Source organism: Buteo buteo, chromosome 11, assembly GCF_964188355.1.
Source record: "Buteo buteo chromosome 11, bButBut1.hap1.1, whole genome shotgun sequence".
Lineage (NCBI taxonomy): Eukaryota > Metazoa > Chordata > Aves > Accipitriformes > Accipitridae > Buteo > Buteo buteo.
The window spans coordinates 25,083,925-25,109,032 of record NC_134181.1 but is presented as its reverse complement, the minus strand read 5'-3'; the positions used below and the strand labels follow the sequence as shown (position 1 = coordinate 25,109,032).

Here is a 25,108-nt window from a genome sequence, read left to right as displayed (position 1 = left end):
GCCTGTCAGAGCATCCGCTGATGGGAATGATGGTGATTGCTGGACATCTCGCAGGATCCCAGGACAAGGCTACTTCACCACAGGCTCCGAATTGCAGTGACAGGATCACAGAGTTGCCAAGCTCTGGATGAAATCAGGGTCAATGCTCAGAAGCGTACAGTTGCTTGCCTGGAAGAGCAACACACCAAGAAAAGCACCCGGGGGGGTGGGTTGCACGTAGGTAAGTGGAATCACGCGCAGTCGCTTGAGGACATGGCACGTGGCATAGCTGATGGAGACCAGCCCCTGATGACTGCAGGAGAGAGGAGCTGAGCTGCAACGCTGGCTTACGTTTGCCCGAGTGCTTTCTGTTTAACGCTCCTCGTGCAGTTCGGGGTTGCACAGAGACATCCCAGCCAGGGACAGGGTGTTTGGCAGTGGAGAACACAGGAGCAAGAAGAGAGCCCTTGCCCATCTGTATGAGACAGGAAGACGTGAACAGAGAAACGGGGAGGCTGCGCGCAGATTCAGCACCCTTGCGGTCAGCAGTTTGAATCTCCATGATCCATTTGCAGCTTCTCCGTCAGGCCCAGCTTCTGCTCAGGCCCCCAGGGAGAGGTTAGCCTGGCCCGGGCTTTGCACAGACCCTTGCACTAGCCAAGAGGAGCTGCCGCTGTGGCTGCATCGATCCTCCCGGGGAGACCGGTGCCCCGGCTGCAGCAGAGCCGACACGACACAAACGCATTCTCCCTGCTCATGGAAACTGCTCGAGCTGGCCTTGTGAAAGGGGGAGCAGGCGTGCCAAGCCACTGAGCTCAAAATCTTGTGAACGCTCAGCTGAAGGCAGGCTGAGGACATAAAAAAAAAATTGTGCTGAACTCATAAAATAGCTAATGCTGATGAAAGTCAGGCCCAGGAGAGCGTGGGGGAGCTGCGGAGCGGCCATGGGTCAGCCCGGGAGTGGCTGCGTCACGGGGGCCAGCCGTCACCGTCACCGTGCCCACCACATGGTTTTGGAGGGAAGGGCGGTACCAGCATTACCGATGACGGGTGCGGAGGCCTTGTACGTCTCCTCAGAGGGAAACTTGTTGACAAAACCATTTCTCCCAGCTGTGGAAATGGTTTAAACAAGAACTAGCAGAAAAGAGGCAAGATTTTACTTATGTTTAACACTGCGCCTGCCTTGCTGACCCCTTACAATCGCTCCAGGCAGCTGGAAAAATCAGCTAACACAAGCGGCACGGGAGGAGGATGACACGAAGCCTGCCAGTGCAGGCAGCAGGGACCGCTTGCCATACCATTGCTATTGATCGCTTGGAAATCAGGGGCACTCAGAAAGATCTCTGCTTTGAACAAACACTGCAGCGGGAGGGGGAAGAAAAAAGCCTCTGGGGAGGCCAGGACTCCACGGCACAGACCGTTCTTTCTTTACTGGACTTTTCTCTGCCCCTGACATGATAAACAATCCTTTTGTGTGAGATATAAACAACGCCAGGTTGCTGGCGGAGAACAAAGGCTGCGATTCAGTGCCGGGATCAGCTGAACGCCGCGCATGATGGGCCCCACGCCTGGGGGTTTGCCACTGACCGCCACCGGCCCCAACAGCCCCCGAACCCCAGCTGCCACTGTTGCACCGGCCCAGGGGGCTCTTTCCCCATTTTTCTCAAGGGAAACGCGTTTATGCAGTGGAAGGGCTGAGCGGGAGATGGACCAGAGCGGCAAATATACTTGACGGGCAGTTCCCGGTTGGAAGTTCTGCCGGGGTTTCCCAGCACGCCCCGACACCCCGCGGCAGAGCTGGTGGCATCGCGAGTCTCCCCGTGCTGGCCACCGACACCTCTGGCTTGGCTTCACGAGGACGCGTCCTCCTGGCTCTGAGGAATAACCCGAGCGGCAGCACCGGGGCACATTTTCATCGTGCTTCGCCTGCAGCCATGAGCACCCACGGCACGGGGAATGCCAAGCACTTGGCCGGGTGGACGCCCCGTCCCGCCAGGCCCCGATGCCGGCCGGCCCGCTCGACATCGTGTGTCCCCCAGCACCCACTGTGGGGCAGGAGGGAGAGATGGCGTTTCTTTCCCCAGGGGGGCAGGGGGGGCACGGTGGGGCCGCTCTGCCCTGTGGCTTTCCCTGGTGGTAAAAGCAATTCCCAGCGGGAATCGGCCTTGAGGGATAAGGGACGTTCCCCATGGCCTCCTGGATTCTGGGCGTTCGGGCACCACACTGGGGGTTCAGGCCCCACGGAGGGTCCCAGGCCCCGCGGGGCGGGTACGTGCCCCCGGCGGTGTTACAGCCCCGCCGCAGGGGGTCGCTCTTCCCCCCGCTTCCCCGTCCCCGCGCAGGCGCCGTTGCGCCGCCGGGGCGAAAGGGGTGGGGTGGGGAGGAAAGGAAGGGGGCGGAGCCACCTCGGCGCGGCCATTGGCTCGACCCAGCCCGGCGGGGCGGGGCGGCCGCGTGCGCCCGCCAAAGCGTTCCGGGCGGGAACGGGGGCGGCGCGGCGTTCCGGGCGGCGGCGGCGGCTCGCGCTCCCCTCCTCCCCCCCCCCCCCCCTCCCGCCCCTCCGGGAGCGCGGCCTCGGCCTCGGCCTCGGCCTCGGCGGCCGGGTCCGGTCCCGGTCCGCCATGGAGCCGCGTACAGGTAACGCCCCCCTCCCCCCTGCCCGGTGAGGTCCGGCTCGCTCTCGGGAAAGTTTTCGGTGGGGCCGGGTCTGGGGCGGCGGCGGCCTCGGGACTCCCGGGAGCGGCAGCGGGTCCCGTCGGGGTCAGGGCGCTGCCTCAGCGAACGGCGGGGGTCCCCGGGGCGCCCACGGGTCACGCCTGGGCCCGGGGCCAGCGGGGTCAGGGCGTCGTGCCCAGGTATCGCCCGCTCCCGGTGGCGACCGGGCCCCGGGGGTGGGGGTGGGGGTGGTGGGAGGGTGGGGGTCCCTGGGCCGCGCTCAGTGCACGGCAGAGCTCCCGCTGCAGCCACGGTCACGCCCGCGGGCCCAGGAGGGAGGCGGTGGTTACCGGGGGCCGCCGTGGCCTCTTCCCCCCCCCCCGGTTCTCCCCCGGTGGAGACCCTTCGGGCAGCGGCTCCAGCCCCTCGAAAGTTCCTTCCACTGAAACGGTTCGGCAGAGCCGAGGGGTCAGTGCCTTCGGGGGTCGCGGGGTCGATCTTGACGATTTCAGCTCGACCCCAGTCCCTGGGGAACGGGGAGGACAACGATCCCGGCTTCCCAACAGGAACGATGGCTGGAGCGACCGCCGTCGAGCCGGGACGGCAGCCGCAGGTCACCAGAACCAGGCACCAACTAAAACGGGGCGTAGGAATGGGCGAGGTGGGCGCCGCGTTAGTGAAACGTTCCCATTTGTGGTGATTTTTGGACTAAATCATCGTAATCTGGTTATTTTTCCTTCGGCACGGAGCAAATAGGATTGGCGTCGGCAACCTGGGAATACCTATGGCTTTTCAATCCCGTGTTTCGTGTTCAAACCGGAGAGAACTTTGCTGCCAGCATCCATCCTCATGCCAAGGGGTTTCGCCTTGGTGAAAAGCTGTTGTTGGGTTTTTTCGTGTGCCTGTTTCACAGCGCTGGGCATTGGGGCGAAGATCTGTGCATAACCGCCAAGGCTGTACTCGGATTCGGGTTGCTCAGCCGTGCCGCAGCGAGACATGAGCTTAAAAACAACTCCCGAGAGTTTACCCGTCTTGATCTCAGGAGGAAAGGGAGTTTCTCATCTGGCTAATTACAGGTTGCCTCGCTGCCGAGCCATGGACTCCGTATGCTTTCCTTGTGGGCGAGGAGGCTGGCAGTGACTCACTGGCTTGAGCTTCTCTGACAATCCCATGCTTAAGGGAAATGTCTTTGCACCAACGCCGTGTCGTGGGAGTCGCTTACGCAAGGAGCGTGGTAACGGGCCGGATCCTCCCAGGAGGTGGCAACGGCTCCTCGCTACACCAGGGAGAGCATGGCTCGTGGCTTACCCATCTGTAAAATGGGCTAACACCAGCATGGTGCTGTATACGTGATAATTAGTTACCGTGATGTGCTTGCGGCATGCGCGGAGGGGAGATGATTTTCAACTTTGAATTGCAGGGCTAAAAAAGATGTTCTTGTCGGCTTAAGTCGCATAGCCAGAAAAGCCAAACCTGGTGGCTGGAATCCTCTGCATCGGATTGCCAACAATGTCAGATTTCTTCTTCCTGACCCTGCCACGTGTTTCCAGTCCTTGGCGAAGACTGATCGCAGTCGCTGCCGTTCACACGCCGCAGTTGGACATTCTGGTTTGGGTTTGGGTTCACTTTCGGCTGTGCCTTGCATGGAGCTCGGCTATTCCTGACCCTGGAAGAGCTGTGCTCTTCTATACGCCACGATATAAAGAGCGTGCAAACTCCTGTTGCAGGAGGAGAGCGGGCTGGTTGGTTGGAGCTTAAAGCATCGTGGCAGTTTTTTCTTTGGCAGTTCTTTTCTTCATAGTGTTTAAAATAAAATGTAAAAAAAAGCCTTGCGGTGCTAATTGTGAGACTTGGGTTAATAGTTTCAGTAGAACAAAAGCTGCTGTTTAAAGAAGGTGTAAAAGGAAGATAGAACAGTTGGCGCGGTGACTTGTGGCATCGCAGCTTTAACCTGTACGGAGCAGGGACTGCCCGCACCAAGCTCCTTTCTGCTGACTGCGAGTTGTTACCCTGGCATAGAGAGAAAACCATTCTTTTCCCAGGAAATATAAGGGATATTCTTGGCAGAAAACGTATTGGCAAAGCCGCCGCACAGTAGCTTGAGTGGCATGTGCCTGTGCTGTGTCATTTTTTGGGGAAATGTGATGTTTAAACTACTTGAACAGGCACTTTTTCTTGCTAAAGAAATAAGCTTAGAGAGGGGAGATGGTGCAGCAGCTCACGGCTTTTACGTTTGATGCATCTGGAAGGGATGTCTGTTGAGATATTAGTTATGAGCACGCGACTCGGAAGAGCCTGCTTAGGGAGCCAGGCTTCCTCCAAACACAGGTCTAGACGTGAAACACTTGTCAGCTCTCGGCATGTGAGCGGTGGGTATTAAGTGTGCAAATCCCTGCCAGAGTAGAGGAAGGCAGGGGATGCGAAGAGGAGTTGTGTGCCCAAATACTTATGAAGATCAGGACTGTGGTCTTTCTAGTGCCTCAATTTTTGTTGGTATAGTTTTCTGCTGAGAGTTTACCATGTTTCTGGTGAGTCTCTGCCACTCCATGCCATGCAGTTGCAGCAGGATGCGACTTTCCTCTCCGTGGCAGCACTGGAAGGGATGCTCTCTCGCCCCATATCTCAACAAGTGCCTTGGCTCTGACAGTGCTTTAGTTAAACTGTAAACCCATCTCTTCAAATGACAGAAAAATAGATTTACCCAGCTGGAAGAGGGCTGGATCAAAATACTATGGGGAGAAAATGATGCAAAATCGGTGGCAAAATCTGCCATGGTCTGATTTGCGGAGGTGCTGATTACGAGCATCCCATGGGAGGCTGGCGAGGACAGCAAGTGCTGGGCTCTCTTGCAGAACCAGGGTTTGCGCTGGAAATAGTAGTGGCCTGGTTTAAGCAGGTGAATTTGTCTCAAACTGAATTTCCTTGCGTGTAGCTGCTGAGAAAACTGTGTTTATTTTAGATATGTGCCTCGTAGTTGGCTAAAATGGGAAGAGAGCCTAATATGGGTCGTTATATAATTACTATAATTCTTAGGAGTATAACCCTGCTCCTGAGAACGCTATGAGAGTGGGTGCTGCTGGGCTTGTCAAACGATTTAATGGCTTTATCAAGCATGAGGAAGGATGACTTTAGGAAACTGCTTTGTGCAGTCATTTCTTCACCTCCTGTTCCTGCCGCTGCCATCCCTCATCCTAACGAGGTGGTTAACGCAGCCCCGTGAATTGTGGCGTGTTTCTGGCCAAACTAATTCTATGCTGCCATGGGATCCTCACCATCAGTTCTTGTTTACCCCAAATGCGGTTACGCTTTTGCTCCTGGGTGCTGCTTCTGCGCCGGCTGGCCTGGGGTCTCATCCCCGCTGGACCAAGCATCCTCTCCCGCGGGCAGCCTTTGGAGATGAAAAGTTGATGCTTAAGTGGAAGCAAGGACTTTGTGAAAATTAGATCATGCATGCTCATCCTTGCAAATTATTGGACTGCAATGACAATGCTTTTTTTTAATGCAATACGTGATCTGTGTTAGGGTTTGAGCTGTTGTTTAGCCTTCAGGACCTAACAGAAAGTTAGGGTTTGTAATTTATTCTGAAAAGCGCAAATGCTCTCCGAAGAGGAATTGATAAGTCAGAGTGATGATGGTGTGGGTAGAGCCTTAATGAAGCTGCTGCGTTTGTGTTGGAGACTTTTCTGGCTTTTATACGGCTTGGAGGCTTCATTCCTGTGTGGCTGCTGACGTGTTCTTCAACCCAAGTTTTAGAATAATGCGGGTGTTGAAATTAGCATGGTTGTATTTAGAGCAAAGGGAAGCAGGCGGTTGTAGCTCTGGAAAATAGGGTGAAGTTTTTATTTAAAAACAGTTAAGCATATGGAAACTGTCACGTTTTTATAAACTTTCACTGTGACTCTTGCTTAACTGCTGCTTTTCTCATGCTCTGACTCTTCAGCAACAGCGTATTTTTAAGAACGCCTTTTCCCTGCTGGAAAACCCCCATTTGTGGGGACAGCATGCTGTCCTGAAGCAGCCGGGATTGTGCCAAAAATCTGCAGGAGGCTTCCGAGGCTAGGGTTTCACAAGACGGTAAGTCTTGTTGAAGAGCTACTTGTACCAAGCACGAGATGCTGTAGCCCTGTGACCTCAGGGCTACATCCAGCCTGACCGCGGGGCTGCCCGTCGCATCTATGAACAAATATTCCACTTTTTGCCTTGCGGACTGGTTTCTTCTTTTTGCATCCACAGCGCCCTTTCTTTGGGCTGAAGGAGTTGGCGAGCTCGCAGGTTTTCTTGCACCTTCCTTTTCACCAGGAATAACTATTTTGCTGGGCTTTGGTAACAGAGGTTTGATGATCTGCCAGTTTGATTTTTGCCCTCGATGAAGCGAGAGCTGCGCAGTCCTTATCCAGTCTCGTACAGCACCTAGTCGGAGCTTAGCAACTATAATAAAGGTATTAGGTCAGGTCAGGTTCAGCACGGCATCGCTAATCCCAGCTCTGTGTTTCAGCTGTTCTTGCATGCGTTAGGTAACCTGCCAGCGTCAGGTCAGGTATGCAGGCTGGGACGGAGGCAGAGCCCCGCCATCGTGGGAAGGAGGAGAAAGCGAGGAACCTCCCTCAAGGACCTTCAGATCTTGCTCATTTGGAGCTGAGCCATGTGAGTAGCTTATTTTGCTCGTAGCTATTCTGATAAGGCTCGTTAAGTAAAGAGCAGGGCTTGGTCAGCAAAGGTGTGGGGCTGCTTACAGCACCGACGTCTCGGCTCTGGGTTGAACATGGACCTTTCGTTGGGGCAAGGTTTGCGTGCAGGTCTACAGGGAGAGCGAGCCAGCCCCGTTTCCCTCCATGTCAGCCGTTCAGTACTGCTAATTGCAGGTTTTCGGGTGGATTTTTGGTTTAGGAGTTCAGTAGGTTTCAGCCTGCTGCCTTGCTCATGGGAGCTTCCTTCTGGCAGAGCTTTGCAAAGCAAAGTGGGTGACTGACAGTGGGGAGCAAAAAGCTTCTGGCTGGGTCTGGCAGAACTAGATCTCTCGTGGATTTTTGGCACCTCCTGCCTTGGTTCTCATCTGAAGGTACCTGAGGGCTTTGGAGGGTCCAGCTCGGAGCTCCCCTGATCCTTTCTGCTGCCCAGAAGGCTGGGATGTGCTGGAGGTGCCTGGCAAAGGTTGTGCACTGACTTTGTGCTGCTGGGACCAAAGCCCTGGTGTCCTGGCTCAGGTTCCTGCCCTTGTCAAAAAAAAAAAAAAAAAAAAAAAAAAAGTCACGTGGTGAAACTAGGGAAGAGACATCATAGTTTTATGCTCCTAGAATATTTCTGGAAATACCTTTTTAAATGTAGCAAAGGCTGCTTACAATACAGGAGTTCCAGATTGTGTTTAATGCTTAGGTTTGACATTAGCCCTTAAAAATATGTTTGGTTGGTTGTTTTTCTTTTTTGGAAGTACGTGTTCTCAACATGATTGAAAAATCAAGAAAATAAGAAAATTAAAGCCCCTCAAAACTATGATCCTGGAACTAATAGTCCATCTTTCCTGTTCTGCGGGTTGTATTAGTTTCCGGTGAAATGCTTATTTAGTTAAGGGTGCTTGATCGTTTTGTTTGGGATTTTTTCCCCATTTTGCCCTGGAAGACCCAAGTGATGAAGCTGAGGTATATTTAATTATTTTACCTTGCTTCTTTTTTATTTCTTCCCTTGGTCTCTTAATTTGCCTGATTGAGTTAGGGCAGGGAGTGCAGTCCTGCTGTTTCTGCATACTGCCATTGAGGACCAGGATGCTCTATGCTTCTCCAGATTTGCTTCTGGTGAGGTTGTACCAAAACCTAGCAAATGAATTTTGGTGTTGTGTTATCCTGCAGAGAGGATGTGGGAAGCGAGGACGCTGCAAGTCGCTTTGCTTCTGTGTATTTTTTCTGACTTTACTCTTGTTTTAGATGGACATTTGGTATTAAGCGTTTTAATTTCTGTTATGAAGGTTTTGCAGACTTGCGTAGAGGTTAACTAAACATGTGTTTTTTCTCCTTGCTGGCCCTTTCTGAAGGGCAGAGGCACAAACGGACAGGTTCTCGTCGCCTGTCATTTTGCCACCTGGAAGGATGAAGGTCTGAATTAGCGATAGGTGGAGGCATCCTTACGGCACTTTGGGATGCCTGGCTTTCACTCTCTGTTTTCATGGGTGTGGTGACCAAGCAAGAAATACTGTTTGTGTAAGGATCGAGCTTATTACAGTTCAGAGCTAGGTGTGACTCACAGCTTGGTGTAATCTCCCCACTACATTGCTCCATCGGAAGCATCGCTGTGCTCAGGCCCTCGTGCAAGCTGGGGAGGAAGAGTGCGCTGATGTTGTGCTAAAAATCCTGGGCAGAAGTAGCAGAGAAGCCCCAAGGTAATGGAATAAAATCCTGTGTGTCATCCGTGGGTGGGGAGCTAGCAAAATTTGGAGTGTTGTGGCATAAGACTCTGTTACGGGTGTTTTCTCATGCATTAAAACCACTGATGGCACGAACTTGTCATATGGATTGGTTGGCTTCTGCTCTCAAAGACCCCCAGGATGGTCTAGCCTGGTCCTGCCTGGTCTGCCCTTTCTTCGTCGTGTTCCTCGTTAGCAAATGTACACCGGCTCAAAGGCTGCCTGCTGGCCCCGTACTGTGATGTTGGCATGCCCAATCTTAAGAAAAGAGATTTTTTAGTAACTAGGCTGGGAAACACACCTACCCAGCCCAAAACTCTGTTTAAAATCGGAATATATGCGGTGCGAAGGGAATATTTAAATGCGCTTGAAGATGAAAGTCCTCTTCAGTTGCTGGTGTCTTTTATGATGTTGACTTGAAAGCTAGAGTTTAAAAACGGGAGAGGTTGCAAATGGGCTTTTGACGCAAAAGGAAACGTTTTCCTTGGGCTGAAACTGTAACATTTCCTAATATAGTTTTGGTTGCTGTGTCCTCCTGCCTTGAATGAGCAGGAAACGGATGCCCAGGGGCTGAAGGAGGACACCTGCTTTGGACTTTTGTTTTAGTCGAAGATCAAGACACACTTAAGGCACCTCCAAGAGCCTGGTCCTGCACTGATGGCCTGAGCTTCGCCTCTGGTTCTTGATGCAGCTGGGACTTGGGGATCTGTCAGTGCAGCACCTGCGTGTCTCTTGCCAGGCAGCTTTTCTAAGACTGGGAAAAAACCAAAACAAAAAACAAAACAAAAAAACAACAAAAAAAAACCCCAACCCAAGTTTTGTTTCTTTTTCTATTCAACCTGCTTTTGTGCCAGAACTGAAGATTTCACGCTGTGTTGCTGGTTTTGATAAGATTGGCTTTCAGAAACCAAGGCGGTCTTACTGTAAAAGCAAGCAGAATGATGAAGGCTCCTAAATATTTGTAATCCAGAAGGCTCTTATCGGAGGTGTTGAGTGTATGGTTGTAAACTTGCATTTTCTGTGCTTTCCTCAGTTGTGTATTTGCACACAACTGATAAAGCAGCTGGTGTGGCGAGGTGCCAAGCAGGAACATGGGAAGAGTTTTTTAGAAGCAGAACTTGGTACGTCACTGTGACTGGGAGGGTTAGTCTGGTGTTGAGTCCGGTATGAAACCTCGTTTTGTTTGCAAAAAAGGTTTTCTCATAGGGGAGTCATCTCCTTTGTTAGGGGATGCTGATGGCTTGCTCCCTGCGAGGCTCGTAGAGGACTCCACTCTGCAAGTATGACAGCGTGTTTGGCCATGACAGCAAAACGGGGTGAAGTGTTTCCAGCAGCAATGAACTCAGTCATCTTTTCTGGACAGGACAATAAAAAAAACCCCAAAACCAAAAAAACCCCAAACCCAGTGAATCAGCCTGAAACCATTTGCTGGCAGTTCTGCAAAACACCTCTGGGTCCGGTAGGGCACCGTGCTGCTCCTTCCTGAAATCCCTATGCATGGCAGGAGAGGGGCTGGCAACTCGTGAGCTGTTCCTCTTCTCTTCTCCTTGCTCGTGTTGATTTAAGCAACACCCTGTGGCTTTTACATTCTTAGAAACATCTCGAGGTGGGGAGTAATTTGTTAATAACCTTTCAGCTTTGTCTTGAGGCTGTGTTATTCAAGCCCAATGCAGTTGGAAAGATGTTATACCTTGAGTTCATGTGAATATTTAAAAGTCAAGAGGAGAAGAGCAATTAAAACTGAATTAATTGGCCTTTGGAGATGTGATCAACTAATTCTGTTGGACTTAAATTCAGGCTTACTTAGGAGCTTGTCCGCACGGAGGAGCGGGATGCCCTTGCTGCTCACTTCGTGCAGGCTGGGCTGGGACTTCAGTCTGTGACCGGCTGCGCAGGTAAAGGCTTTGCCCTGGTGCCAGAGGTTGTTATTCCCGCAGATCTCCCTGGAGAGCAGTTGGTGCGAGCCAACAGCAGCCGTGGGTGTTTAAATCATGTTAATTAGCAGTTAATTAGCAGCCTGAGTCGCTCTCCCTGCAGGTGAGGGGGGGGGGTCCTTGTGCCGCTGGCCCCGATGACTGACGCAGGGGATGGTGACTTCTTGCAGAGACTGATCGGAGCAGCAGCAGTCACCACCAACTAGCCGATTTTGGGGCAGAAGGAGCTCCCATCACCTCGGGCCACCCCGGCACCCTTTACCGATGCACCCAGCATGTCTCTAGAGGGTGTTAGTGGTGAGCAGTTCTTGCCTCGTAAACTACCGTCTTAGCATGGAGAAATCACTGCAGGCAGCAGTATATCCACACCTTTCCACCTGACCCAGTCAGGTCGTAAATAACTTTTATAAGCTTTGATAGCAGAGATAGAGCGGAGGAGGCTCTTTAGTCCTGTAGTTGGCGGTCGGTCATGCAAGAATCTGCTCCTTTCCATAACGAGGTTATTATTTATTAGATTTGAGTCTTGTGCTCTTTTGCAGGTGAATGTTTAAAATACTGGCCTGGATCTTGGTCTCTGGCTGCGAGGCGAGTGCACTTGCTGTTTTTCTGGGGTTTTCCCCAAGATTATTTATGAAATGTCTGATGATGGCCTGGCTGGAACATGGAAGCTCTTCCCAGGCTCGTGTTTTTGCTGCCTAGCGCTCATCTGTCTCCTGCCTCTGAAACAAGCTTGTGAATCCTTCCAGTGTCTCATAAGGGTGAGGCTTAATTAAGCTTTTTATAGCATTTTACAAGCATTAGCTAACTAAATATTGTGACATCCCTGTGGGGTAGGTGTTTTTTCACTTATCCTAATAAAGCCGTTTCTATCGGCGTGGGCACTCGGAGAATTGCGTTGGGAGGGAGATGCTTTTGAAATGAGATTCCTGACGATGCCCCATTGTTGAGGGCAACCCGTGCCTGACGTTACACTAAGCTGCTCTAAAAATACGTGGATTCCCAGAGGTTTGAGAGTGCTAATGTTATCCCGTGCCTGTGCGACGCATCCAATGGAAGTGTAAGATGGTGTCATAAAGAGAGTCCTGGAGATATGAGCATCCTTTAAAAAGCGTGGCTTTTAGGACAGCTGAGGTTGCAGAGGTGCTGAAGATGCTGCTGGGGCCCTGCTGATAGCGATGTCTGGAGCTCATATTTAAAATGTGTGTGTTCCTAAAGGAAAAGGAGAATGGAAAATAGAGTGAACGTGGGTTCCATGTGAACTGTGCTGAGCTTTTCCCTTATTTCTTATCTTTATGGCACTTGGCAAGAGATTGGGGGCATATGAAAGGGGCACGGGTGCTGGTACTTGGGATGAGGGAGGAGAAATGTCAACCTTCTGAAAAACCAATTTTATCTGGACAGTGATATGGCAAATTCTGGGGAAAAGCATAACGCTGAGAGATGCCAGTGTTTGCCTCGAATGGAGGGGTTGTTTTTAACCGGGAGGCAAGAAGCAAGCAGCACGACTCCTGCTCTGGTCCCTCGTGTTTCGCCCGCATAGTTCAGCGCTTGCATCACGGCAGAAGAGGCGTTGGGCTCAGAGGATTCCTGACAGTCTAGGACATTGTGGTTTCTAAAACAAGGAGCCACGCACGGTCCAAAGACAATATTGACACCATTGTCAGCTCCGGGGCTTGGTCGGTACGTACTCAGTGGAAGTCTCTGTCTGACCCCCTGGTGCTGCCACTGACACCAGGACAAGGTTTGTTTTTTCTTGAGCTTTTCCTCTTTTGACTCTTCTACCTTCTTTGGCTTGTTCTGTTTGTATTTTAAATTTAGCTTCCTTGCACTGCCTTTTGCTTTGGTTTTGAGTTTGTTTCCCCGGGGATTTGCCATTTTTTCACCAAAGCACACGGAAACCTCTGGGAAGCTGCGTGCTCTAGCAAAATCCATCAGCAAAAGAGGGGCTAATAAACTCTTACGGTTTCAAAAATTTGACCAAAAGTAGTTGGGATGAAAGTCTTCCGTGAATTTAATGCTCTGCAGTTTCTAGTGGAGGGCAGTTTCTTGTAGGAGGCTGCGATGAAATGGATAATCCTCATCTACGGTGTTTCGTTGAAGCATTCAACCTCCCACCAGCTCGAAGGCTTCACCGTGAGATCTGAGCAGATGCGAACCACGGGAGAGAAATGTAAAGTATATAAGGAGATAACGAAGTTGCAGAACAGCTCTGAAGGGGAGCAAGCTGGAAGTAACTGAGCTGCTATGCAGAGAAGATTAGGATTACAACTAAGGACCTGAAGCCTGAAACCCCACGTTCTGCAGTGACCAAACCAGTGCTTCAATCAAATCATTTATTCCCTTGAAAGTGATTTTTTTCCATGTTTTAAGGTAGAGCTGAACGGGAGGGAGAGTGGGAAAAAATGCGCTGCGCCCCTTGGTCTTGCTTCTCCTGTTTGTTTGCAGGGAGATGGCTGAAATGGGATAACTTCTGTCCATCGGAAATCGGGAGATGTGACTGTATGTACGTATTTTGCAGCACCCCCCCACCCCCACCCCCCCCAAAATATGCTGGGTGCTGCATAAACACCCACTACTGTGCTTTCGCTCAACGCCATCTGTGCCAAATAGTTTTACTGACGGGGTGCAAATAACAATGTGCAATTGTACGCTTCCCAGCAGTGCGGCTATTCAAATAGGAATCTTTTCCCAGATTTCACTGTGAAGGAGGCACTCGTTTTCCCCCAGTCATCTGTTCTCATCCTCTGTGCAAATTTTTGGGAAACCTTATTCACATGAGGCCAAACTGAGATGTAAATGTTCCAGATTTACAGAGCAGAGCTGCCTTTGCATCCCCAGCTCCTGAGGTGTGATATCAATATTGCATTTTGCAAATAAAGGTGTTTTGATATTTTTGGGGAGGGGTTTGTTGGTGGGGGTTTTTTTCCCTCCAAGTTTTGAAAACCTCACTAAGGGAAGCGTGACAGTTCCCCTGTGAATTTTTTCTTAGGTAAAATATTGAGTATATACTGCCAAGATACCCCAGCTATATCTCCTTTGGGGTTGCTCATCATAGACCATGGTTTCAGTCCTGGAAAAGCCATTTACAAAGCATTTACCCCACGGTGCCTGTGTGAGCAGCAGTTGTGATTTGGGCTGTGGTGTAGTATTAGTGCCAAAAGCTGCAAGAAAGTCTTGATTTTAGCCAAAAAAATGACGGGAAGGTGATGATAGGACCTTATCACACCAGGAGGATTGCTGCCAAGTGTTCCTGCCCGCTGTTTTGAAGCTCTGAAGAGCATGTTTTAATTTGGAGTTGATAACAAAGCCTCGCTGATGCTGGTCTGCACGAGCCAGCTGTCACCTCTCCTTAAGTTCAGAGCTTGTTATGCTCCATGCTGTTATTTTCCCTCTCTCAAATCAAGATTTTTGTTATCTGAAGAGCTCGGAGATATGTTTTCTTGACTCCTTTTTGTACCTGGAAATGCAATTAAGGAAAACACGCCGGTTTTCCAAAACCTTCCGTTAGTGGCTACAGCTCTGCAGCCCAGTGGGGGAATTAAAAGAGAAAAGCTTCGAGGGCTGTGCAAGACTTGAAGATATCTCAGAGGAGCTTGGGGAGTGTCTGCTAAGAGGGAAATTAAAGGAATTTAGGGATAGTGGCATCTTCCAAAGCACGCTTTGTTGGTGTTTCTGGGTTCTTCCCTCCCGTAGCCAGGCAGTGTGCAGGGAATTGTGCTAATTAAAGTCTTTGCAAATTAAGGCAATTGGGGTTTGGCTCTTCACTAGTGGAAAGAGGGAAATTTTGACACTGTCCTTTCTGCGCAAGGGCAGTGGATTGCAGCAGGAGGCAGGACTCGAAATTCAGCTGTTAACTTTGCACACAAGCTTAAACAGCAAAAGCTTTGGGTGTACAGAGCATTACGTTTGCTTTTTTTCTTTTTCCCTTGGAATAGCTTAAAATGTAAATATTTAGAAAGTAGCATTTCCTTGTTAAGTACTGATTATGAAGTATTTCTCGGATAGCTTAAAAGAAATGGGCTGGATGATAACGGAAAAACCTGTAACAGGGGATACAATGGCTTTCTTCAGTATTTCAGATTTGTGACAAAGCTGTGTGATAAATATCTGATAAACCACTTTGCTAAAGATGCAAATTCATCCCCAAAATCCAGAAAACGTGAAAGGCAGGGCATTTTGCATCACAGGCTTTGCATCCACGTCAGATGCCCTGGGGCCGTTTGTCCAATATCTTCAGGCAACTTGTTTTCTTCATCCTGTTGCCCTTTTTATCTCATTCTGATTAAATACTGGAGGAAAACTGGCACTCTCGGCTTTTTTGGGTGAAGTTCATGTGATGGTGATGCTGGCTGCCATGCAGACTTTGGCTGTAGAGGAGAGGCTGGATTGTTGGGGAAGATTAAGTCATGGCTATTCACTATTTAATTTGCTTAATTCCTGCTGGTGTGTCCTGCAAATAACTGTTGGTATTGCAGAGATCGTAGAAACAACTGGTTTTTAGTCCTAAGTATGTTTTCTTTAGCTCATTGCTATTTGCAGTGTAATGGGAAAGCTCACTTATGGATTACATCCAGCATTGGAAGCAGTTGCGATAGCATTGTACCTGCCCATGTATATATGTACCCTTATGGGGGGTATTTGGGCATGCTTGACAGCTATAGCCTTTGCTGGATGATATATTTGTGGTTGCAAATCTCTTTGGGCTTGGATTTCCTACCTGTTATGGAGGGAGGGATGAGGATAGCACGTTTCCCTTGCATGGGAAAGAAAATAATAAATAACAACCAAACTGAGAGGGAGAGGATGTTCCTTCACATGAACCCCGGCAATAAATCTCTCTTAACAGTTCATCGCCGTGTCGTCAGGCCCGGAGTTTTCCATCTGTGTTTTGCCTGACATTTTTGAGCGCGAGGGAGTTTGCTCAGTAACTGCAAATGCCATCAGTTAGCGGGTGTGGGCTGTGCTGCTGCTCTTTTCCTCCTAAAAAGCCACGCTTTGCTGCGTATGCTTATTTATTTATTTATTTTTAAATGCCAATCCCACCAGAAGGAAATTATCTTTTATTGCAGTGAGTTTTCATTTAGAAACTGTTCGCTGTTTCTGTAGCTCTCACCAGTGGTTAGAGGATACAAACGTGGGGCTTCTAATTAGGGATGTTCCCTACGTTGTTGATGGGGCAAGAGCAAGAATCGGCTGCCAAATTTTGCCATCTGAATACACTTGGTTTTAGGATTGCCTTCAGCTGACAATAGCCCTGAGGTTGCTGCGGTGATAAAAGAATATTAAGTAGTTTTTCTATGTGCACAAAGTTAATAAGTATATGATTAGCAAGCGTGGAAGATAATAAGAATGGTATTTAACCAACAAAGCCAGGAAATTCCAGATTAAAGCGTGGATGTTTAACTTTCTGCTCTTGGGGTTTGGGAGTTGCGTGCCATTAGGGAGTTTTGCCCATCTTTAGGAATAATCCTGAAAAGAGATGTTTGTAAGGCACCAGGGAGTTTTGCTCATCTTTAGGAATAATCCTGAAAAGAGACTTTTTTGCAAGGCACCAGGAAAACAAACAGGTTTGTTCGCCTTTCACGTAACACTGAGATTTCCTCTCGATATGGCAACACGTCCCTCAGCCAGCCTTACAGAATTTTTCCCCTCTTCCTTATGTGCCAAATTTTCAGCTCAGGGTGAATTTTTTTCCAGCAGTTTCTGTTCCTTGACAGTAGAATTTTTATCATAACCCTTTAACTGCAAAGAAAAAATCCCGTGGAGCTTTTTGCCTGGTCCAAACTCCTGCAGATGTGCGCTGCTCTCCATTTCTGCCTCGAGGAATGCGGAAAATCAGGATTTGAATGCACAGCAAGAGCACACACCTTTCTGAATCTTAGGACCTGCTAAAACTGAAGATTTACGTAATGTACCTTTGGACGGGGCTCATTTTGTTCCCTTCTGGGAAGGAGATCCTGACTGGTGCATTTATTTTTTTCTGCAAGAAGAGGAATTGGCTTTTTTTTTGCCTGAAAGGGGCTTTTTGTTTTGTTTTGCATAAGCAACATCTACTAATTACAGCGTTTTGCTCTTGCTTTTATTTCCCTTGCGCACAACCAGAGTGCTTGGAGGAGGACTGCCTGCCCCGGGGAGGGCAGGGATGCTGAGCTCTCTGCAAGTATAGAAGAGAAACTTTTTGCTTGCTTGCTGCTACCAAATAAACTCATTTATTCTCCTGGCTACTTGGCCACTATTTTGGAAAGAAAAGCTCCACCACCTTTGAAATGAGAATTGGGGTTTTTTTCCTGAATTTGCTGAGCCCTTGGTATGCCTATTGTTAGCAGAGTTGTTACAGCCTGTTAGCATGCGGGGAGAAAGCAGCAAAATTTGTGTTTTTTCTCCCAATTATCAATTAGTTAAATATCAGTCCCAAAGCATAATTAATTTGGGGGGTGGGGGGGGAGGGGTATTTTCCCCCTGAGGCACCTGCCATCGGATAGTTCCTGGCCAGCTCAGAGGCTGCCTGGCCAGGCTAATTATTTTATACTTTGTAATGCGAGCCACGTGCGTTGTTGGTCTCATTCCTAGATTGATGCAGAGGTGCTGATCCAAGCACCGCAGACCCCAGCTGCCGGGAGGAATCCATGAGCGCACGACCTCGGCTATGGACATCGTCCTGTCGGATTTTGTTCGCTCAACGGGGGCAGAGCCGGGACTAGCCAGAGACCTGCTTGAAGGTAAATAAAATTGGAAATAAAAGAAGGGAAGAGCCAGGTAGTGGCTGACGGGGAGCTGGTTGGAAAAAAGGGGTTGCAAGAGGGGCAGGGAGCTGCCGGCCGGACCCCCGGGGCTGGTGGTTGGCGAGTGTGATGCTGGAGATACTCAAATGGTACCGTTGGCAGCATGGCTGGTGAAATTCTGCCTTGGTTTCTTGTTATGCGTCCATCAGGTAATGAATTTCAAATGTTGGGAAGGAGAACGCATCAAGCAGGAGTGTGGTTTCCCTTCCTTCGTCCTCTCTGTTCATGAGAGTTGTTCGCTGCCAGCAGCAAAACTTAAGGGTTTTTTTTCTTTATAGCAGCGATGCCTTCAGAAGGGTCAAAGGAGTAGCACTGGGTGAAGGCTGCCTGCATTTTGAGAGCAATATAGGGGTAATTATATAGACAAAACCGTGCTGTTACTGGTATATCTTGTTCTGCTTGTGAAGGTGGTTTGATTATGCTGATATAAATTGCTGTTTTGTCGGTGCCAGTGACCTCTCCTGGCAGAGCATCCCCTTAGAGCCCCATTTGCTCCCAGTGTGGGAGGCTCCTACTGAACAGGATCAGTTGGTTTTAAGGTGATGGAGATGCTTAGGATGCTCAGGAGTTGAATGCGAGCATCATCTGCGTTCAGTCAGTTTGCTTTTAAATGGGCAAGCCAGCCCTCGACAGCCTTGGCATGCCAGGCTGGCAGCTTTCCAGTGCTCTACCTATTTTTTTTACGTGTGTATGTTTGCCCTAAAATAGAGCGTAATACTGGCTTTCTCAAAAACTCCATAAGATGGAGAAGTTGCTCATTAGCGATGGCATTTAGTTGAAGGCTGCAGGTAACTTTTTTCACCCTGTACTTATAGGGATGGGAAGCCTACAAGAGAAAGGATACTAGGGCTTAATTTTGGGGCTGTAAACTTGCTCACAAGCATTGCCTTTGGGTTAATGTTGACAAAAGGATGGTGAGAAAATACTGGCATGTGCTGTAATGCTGGAGGACAGAAACATTGCATGAGAAGCAGAGCTGTTCGTACATAATTAACCAATCTGTAATTATAATGCAAGACCATACTTGCTGTGTTCCTTCCTATCATCCCTTTTCTTGTATAATACAGGTCATTTTTGTGGTTGCTTGAACCTGGGACCAACTGATGCTCCTGCAGCATCTGCACCGGCTCCCCAGCTGCTGCCGCTCCGGATGCTGTAGCAATAATGAATTCAAAGCCCTGAAACTGTTGCTAGAATCTGTGTCTTTAGGCAATTTGCTCCACCTACTTGGCTCTAGTTCTCCTCCTCAGCTCGACGCTCACAGCATTGATTCGTAGCTTTTTCCTCTTCAAAACTCCCATTAGCTTTGCTGGGTTCAGTGCTTCACCCTTTAAATTTTCACAGCTGAGCGTCGTCTCAGCGGAAGTCTGGCAAGTTGTGGGTTTTGTGGTGTGTTTATGTTCTGGTTTCTGGGTTTAGGTTGCTTTGTTTCATGTCAGGATTTCTAATATTATCTTTTGGAAGAAATATTTAGGCTTGCGATATAAAAGGTTAAAGCAGATAATTCCTTCAAACTCCCCATCTCCTGCTTGGTGCATGGGTTGATTTATTTTGACAACAGTAGTTTTGGCTCATTTTCATGATGTGCTGCTGAGTTGCTGCTATTTCTCCTGCAGCCTCGGTGGACCTGACAACTCCAGGGGTGGAAATGAGGGAAAACGCAGAGATTTTTCTTTTTTGGGTGGGTATTAGTGAAAGCAGACAGATAAAATAGATGTATGAAGTGGATTATTCAGGTGTGAAGTTTGAGGGCAATATGAGCAATTTAAGTCATGTTTTCTGTCTGCGGTTTGAGTTCCGTGTGTGTGTTGAGCGAAGTCGCTGTCTGGTGGCAACGACAGGTCTTCTGACTGATTGTCTTCTCCACCACTCTGCTCTCCAGCACTGCTGCAAACCTACCACCTCCACAGCAAAGGATTGCAGCATATGAAAGCACACAAAGCTAAAGAACTGGGGGAGAAGGGGACACAGTAATTGGCAAAATTATTTAGGTTCTGCTCCCTAAAATCCAAGTTTCCAAACTTTTTTGGTTTTTTCTCAATTTCTGAAGCGGCTGCTGGTTGAGAAATGCAGCTGCAACAGGTCAGTGTTGCTGGTGTAGCCTCCTGTTGCTGACATGCTAAAGCAAATAGTGATGTGACAGCAAATTTAATTTTAATCTGATGGGTCATTCTCATTCCTTGATACTGATTCATTATTTCATTTAAAAAAAAAAAAAGGCAAAAACAAAACAAAAAAATCCCCTTGACTCAAAAGGTAAAGCTTAAAATAACTTTCCGTTTGGAGTCAGTCATTAAATGCTGTAAATTACATCTCTCAAAAGAATTTAAATACTTGAGAAGCTTATTTCCTTTAGGGAATTAGACATAATGACTTCTTTTATTGTCCATGAGCTATCATATAAACCAATTGGTGGTTTATATATCTTTCCTGTAGTGGAGTTACTATATATAAAGTTGGCTTTCTTTCTACAGTTTCTGCTAACTTGCTAATTTAAGAGCCTAGATTACCAGTGTTCATAAAAAAAAAAAAAAAAAAAAAATCAGTTTTCCTAAATGTAAGCCATATGGTAGACCTTTTTTTTTTTTTTTTTTTTTTGCTATGTATTCTTGCCTTTGGAAGACAGTGGCTTCTAAAAGGTCAATTTATTGCATACTGAAAGACTTCAGTGCATTAATTTATTATTATGTTCTTGCAGCTTGCTGGGTAGTGTTAAAAGGAAATGGAACTGCTTTAAGGATTCATTCAAATCCACGAAGTTCAGGCTGTTTTGCTGAACAATTTATCTGGCCAGTAATGACACAAGCCTGCTGAAAAGTCTTCTGGATACCGCCTAGCCCGGCTGGCACCTTGCTTGCTTCTGTATTTCGGGTGTCAGCTCAAAAAGAATTGGGCGGCTGCTTCTTAAACCACTCACAAAGATTTCAAAAGTCGTGTTACAAATCATCAGCTTTTAAAGTTGGGTGGTTTTGCTCGAGCATTATCCTGTGATGAAGTGGGGTAGAGAGAGCTGTTAGCTTTGTCAGCAAAGAAGTGGTGCCTACATCATGATGGATGATGTTCACAGTGGTTGGCGAGGTATAAAACAGAGCGCTCGGTGTGATCTGAAGCAATTGGTCACTGGGTTTATATAGATGCTGGTGGACATGACACAGCCTGACCTTCCATTTCCCTTTCCTAAGGGCAAAATTATGTTTATTTTCCTCCGGTCCCATGCTGTGCTCAGTGTATGCTGTTATGGTGACCCTGCCCTTCTTCATTTTACAGCCAGGAATCTTCTCCTGGCAAAATTATATCTCAGACCAGATGTCAAGAAGAAATGTTTTACGCTGTGGGTGGTGAGGCACTGGCCCAGGTTGCCCAGAGAGGTGGTCGATGCCCCATCACTGGAGACGTTCGAGGTCAGGTTGGATGGGGCTCTGAGCAACCTGATCAAGTGGGAGATGTCCCCGCTCATGGTGGGAGGGGTCAGACTAGGTGACCTTTAAAGGTCCCTTTCAACCCAAACTAATCTATAATCCTGTGATTCTGTGAAAATTTGAGGTCTTTGGACCTTTGTTTAGGTTTTGCAGATGTCCAGCAACAAGAGCAGTAGCTCCCTCTAAGCTCTGGACGTGTCTCTGCACACACGAGGTATAAACCATCCATATAACCTGGGGCAGTAGAGCCAACGCTTTCTGGGCACTTCAGGTTTGTGGTTCTATCTCTTCTAGAAATGCAAGTTCTGGACATATGTATAGTGACCAGCTGAACGAGTCGTGCTGCTCCCACCCTGCTTGCCTCCTTGTTTCGGCTAGACAGCCTTCGTGCTTCGTGATAAACTGCACTCTTAATAGTTTCCAGTGTTGTAGGAACTGACTTGATTTCTTTCTTGTGTGATGGTGACCACTATTGATACCTTCCCATCCAGGCAAGAACTGGGACCTGAGCGCAGCCCTGAGTGACTTTGAACAGCTAAGGCAAGTGCATGCTGGCAACCTACCCCATTCCTTCAACGAAGGACGCAACTATAAACCCCCTGAAAAAGAGGCAGCCCGTCCTGGGCGACCGCCGCTCCAGCGGCAGGATGATATCGTGCAAGGTCAGTGTCACAAAAATGATACGGATCAATTAAATCTTACTTCTGGTGCCTGAAATGTTTATATGCTGGAGCAATCCAGCCACTTGCAACCAAAAAATACTAGCTGAAGGCAGCGATTTGATAATTGCTTCTGCGAGGTTTGCTGCTTCTGCACCATTGAGGTGTTTTTTTCATCTTCCTTTTCTCAGAAAAACGCTTGTCTCGAGGCATTTCCCACGCCAGCTCAACCATCGTCTCCCTGGCCCGGTCCCACGTCTCCAGCAACGGCAGCAGCGAACATCTGCTGGAGATGCCCATCTGCACCTTCCAGCTGCCTGACCTTACCGTGTACACGGAGGACTTCCGCAGCTTCATCGAGCGAGACCTCATTGAGCAGTCGATGCTGGTGGCGCTGGAGCAAGCTGGTAAGTGCTTTTTTATTGCTAATACACTGTGGCGGTGGCAGTTTTGCAGCAGTACCAATGGGAACGAGCCTAAGGCCGCAGAGAAGCGAGCCCATTGCAAGGATGTGTATCTGATAGGTATTATTTCATCCCTTTTTATAGTGCGGTGCAAGAGTTGAGTAAAAGCCTGCTTTGCTTTGCCTGCAGACACTGAATGTAAATAAATGGTGGATGTTGTCATCGCTCATGCAGCTGAATGGTAATGCTCAAAAAAAAGTTGCATTATCTCACCCCCTGAGCTTCCCTGTGCCCTGCGCCATCCCATCAGCCTTGCTGAGAGAAGGGGGAAAAAGAAGTTCCTGCATAACACAAACAGCAGCTCATCACCGCTGACAAATATTAGAAGCAGTTACAAACATTTGAGATTGATGATGCGTTTTACATACAGGAAAACTCATCTGCTGGCTTTCTGTTTGCCTGGAGAGGAACCACCTTACGAGTGCAGATGGTTTTGTTTTCCAACATGCTGTTTTCTTCCTGAATAGTTGCTAGGTGACCTCTAAATAAGATTTAGAGGGGGAATGAATGGGACCTCCATGCTGGCAGAGAAAACCTAATACATGTTACCAGGACAGCTTACATGGGGTGGGGGGCAGAAGGACACCAGGCAAAATCTCAGGAGCCTTTACACCTCTCCTTTGCTCTGTCACCAATGCATATACCTAGAAAACTATTCCTTCAGAGAAAACATATATTCTTAATGTCAAATTTTAGCCCTCTTCTGCTCAAGTGTTCCTGTAATAAGTATTCTCATGTTTTGGAAATGAACACTTGATCCAAGTGATCTCGTTACAGCAGCATGGCTCTTTGTCGATGGCGAAGCTGTCGTGTCTAATGCAGACAAAACACACTGGTCTACATCTGAGCAGAGTCGGGGGGGTATTGGATTGCTGTGTTTCAGCACAAATGCTGGGTGAGGGAACCAGGGGTGGCTGTGCTTTTTCATCCGTGTGGTGGAGATGCTTCCTGGCATGCTGAGACAACGTTAACATCAAGTAACTGATTTTTAGAAAATGCCTTTTGAAGACTAAAGTGTATCTGCATTATGTATGTGCATTTGTTATAAATGGGTGTTTATCTTTATTAAAGGGCTGTACTGCATATATAGAATATTCCAAGTGTAATTCAAAGTAGGGTTTTGAGCGTTGCGTTGTGATCTACAGTGACTCCCGTTATTAATTTAGTACGTGCTGTCCTTAGGGGATTAAGCAAATATTTTATAGAGCAATAAATGTTCAGATACTCTTCTCCTCCTGTCCAGAGATCCCTTTACCCCACTGTGATGGAGTAAGTGCACTTTAAAGTGGCTGTAAATTGTAATGACATCCTCTTAAAGCTTTTAATGTGCTCAGTTGTATGAAAAGGTCTTGGTGAAGCTCAAAATTTGGCCCTTGCCGCAACCTGAGCGTTCTTTGTCGCAAACCTAAATGGATTAAGCTTTGCCCTATATTTTGAAGATGCAGAGTGGTTTTTCTCGTTGCACACACGGAGGAGCAGTCGGCGGTGCCTTGCCCGAGGCTATTAAAAAAAAAAAAAAAGAATCGGGAAGAAATGAAAGAAACCCCTGGGTTTGATGGCTTTGCCTTGGCTCCGAGGTCAGGCTTTCTCCCTGGAGTCAGGGACACGGTGCCAAGCATGCCTTCCAAAGTCCCCCAGCCTGTTGGCAAGAAACCTCCCACTTCGCACTTGAGCCTAATATTTAATAAACATCTGTAGGTGGACTATTAAAAGCTGCTGAGTTAAGAGATCAGCGTGCTTGCTTTGCTGCAGGAACGACATCGAAGGAACATCAAACGGGTTCCCCGTTCTTGGGGCATAAATGTCCCGCGTCTCAGAGTGGGCAATCAAAGAAATAGGTGCCTTGGTGATGCATCACCTGGGGTTTGAGAAGCTTTTCAGCCTGGGTTTAGCCCATGCATGAGCAGAGGCACGTGTGTACACATACCCCTCTCTGTCTTACGTACCTAGCATCCGACTTGCAAATATTTTCGCCCATAAGTCATTGGCCAGACTGGTTCCCTTAGCAGGAGAGACGAGCTCAGGTCTGGGTCCACCTTGCTTCAAAAGGCAGGTGAAACCTTCTCAGAAGTCGGGTGCTGGGCTCTGCCCATGGCGCAGGACCACTGCTGCGATGCCTTCGGCCCCTCTGCTGTCATCCTCAGCAGCAAGACTGGGAGGCTGAGCCTGTGCTGCAGAGGAGGACAACAGCCCAGAGGAGGATGACCGAGTTCTTGGTGAGATGCCTGCTGCCATGGGTTGCATCGTTTTGGCATGCAGAGCAATAACAGGGTTGGTTGGAAGCCTTCGATTCCCACCCTTTCCGAAACATGGGAGAAAGTAGCTACCAATGTGTAAATGCACTCGGAACAAGCTTTTGTTGCTGCCAGATCCTGAAAGAAAAATGTTTTCTGCAGGTATTGCTTTCATCAAAGAGATGGGGTCCAGATTAGATAAGGAGACTACAGATTATCTCATTTTAGCTACATGAAGTGAGTTTGCTTCAGCATAGATGCCACTTTTTTCTAGCTGCTCTCCTTTTCCGGTCTCTTTTTTTGCTCAGTTCTAGGTGGTGAACCTGCTCCTTCACCACCAGCGGTGATTCAGCAGTGGGGGAAAGCCCCAGTGGTCTGTAGTCACTGCACAGAGGTCATGGTGGGTGTTCATGTTGGATCTGTCACGTCAGCCCAAGGAGCACAAGGCCAAGTCATCCCCAGGAATACTACCTTTGTCACGCAGAGAGGATGGCCTTGTAATTAGGGCGCTGGGTTCCCTGGTAGCCTTAGGGGAGCCATTTGGTTTTTCGATGAGTCAATCCATGTCTTCGGGCTGGGAGGAGCACC

The 25,108-nt window shown here is 48.6% G+C and overlaps 1 protein-coding gene across 6 annotated transcripts in view; it reads left to right on the top strand.

Annotated features, from left to right (window-relative positions):
* The first annotated feature begins 2,480 nt into the window (after positions 1-2,480).
* Positions 2,481-25,108, top strand: part of OTUD7B (OTU deubiquitinase 7B) — a 36,323-nt gene continuing 13,695 nt past the window's right edge. Inside the window, exons 1-5 of one of the 6 annotated variants that reach the window (XM_075040808.1) lie at positions 2,481-2,616; positions 3,391-7,278; positions 17,533-17,681; positions 21,655-21,825; positions 22,014-22,229. In XM_075040808.1, coding sequence (XP_074896909.1) covers positions 17,609-17,681; positions 21,655-21,825; positions 22,014-22,229 — 460 coding nt within the window. In that variant the 5' untranslated portion in view covers positions 2,481-2,616; positions 3,391-7,278; positions 17,533-17,608. Of the gene's footprint in view, positions 2,617-3,390; positions 7,279-10,004; positions 13,466-16,513; positions 16,530-17,532; positions 17,682-21,654; positions 21,826-22,013; positions 22,230-25,108 lie in introns of those variants that run through there. The other 5 variants (XM_075040805.1, XM_075040809.1, XM_075040806.1 and 2 more) reach the window with 5 other exon arrangements.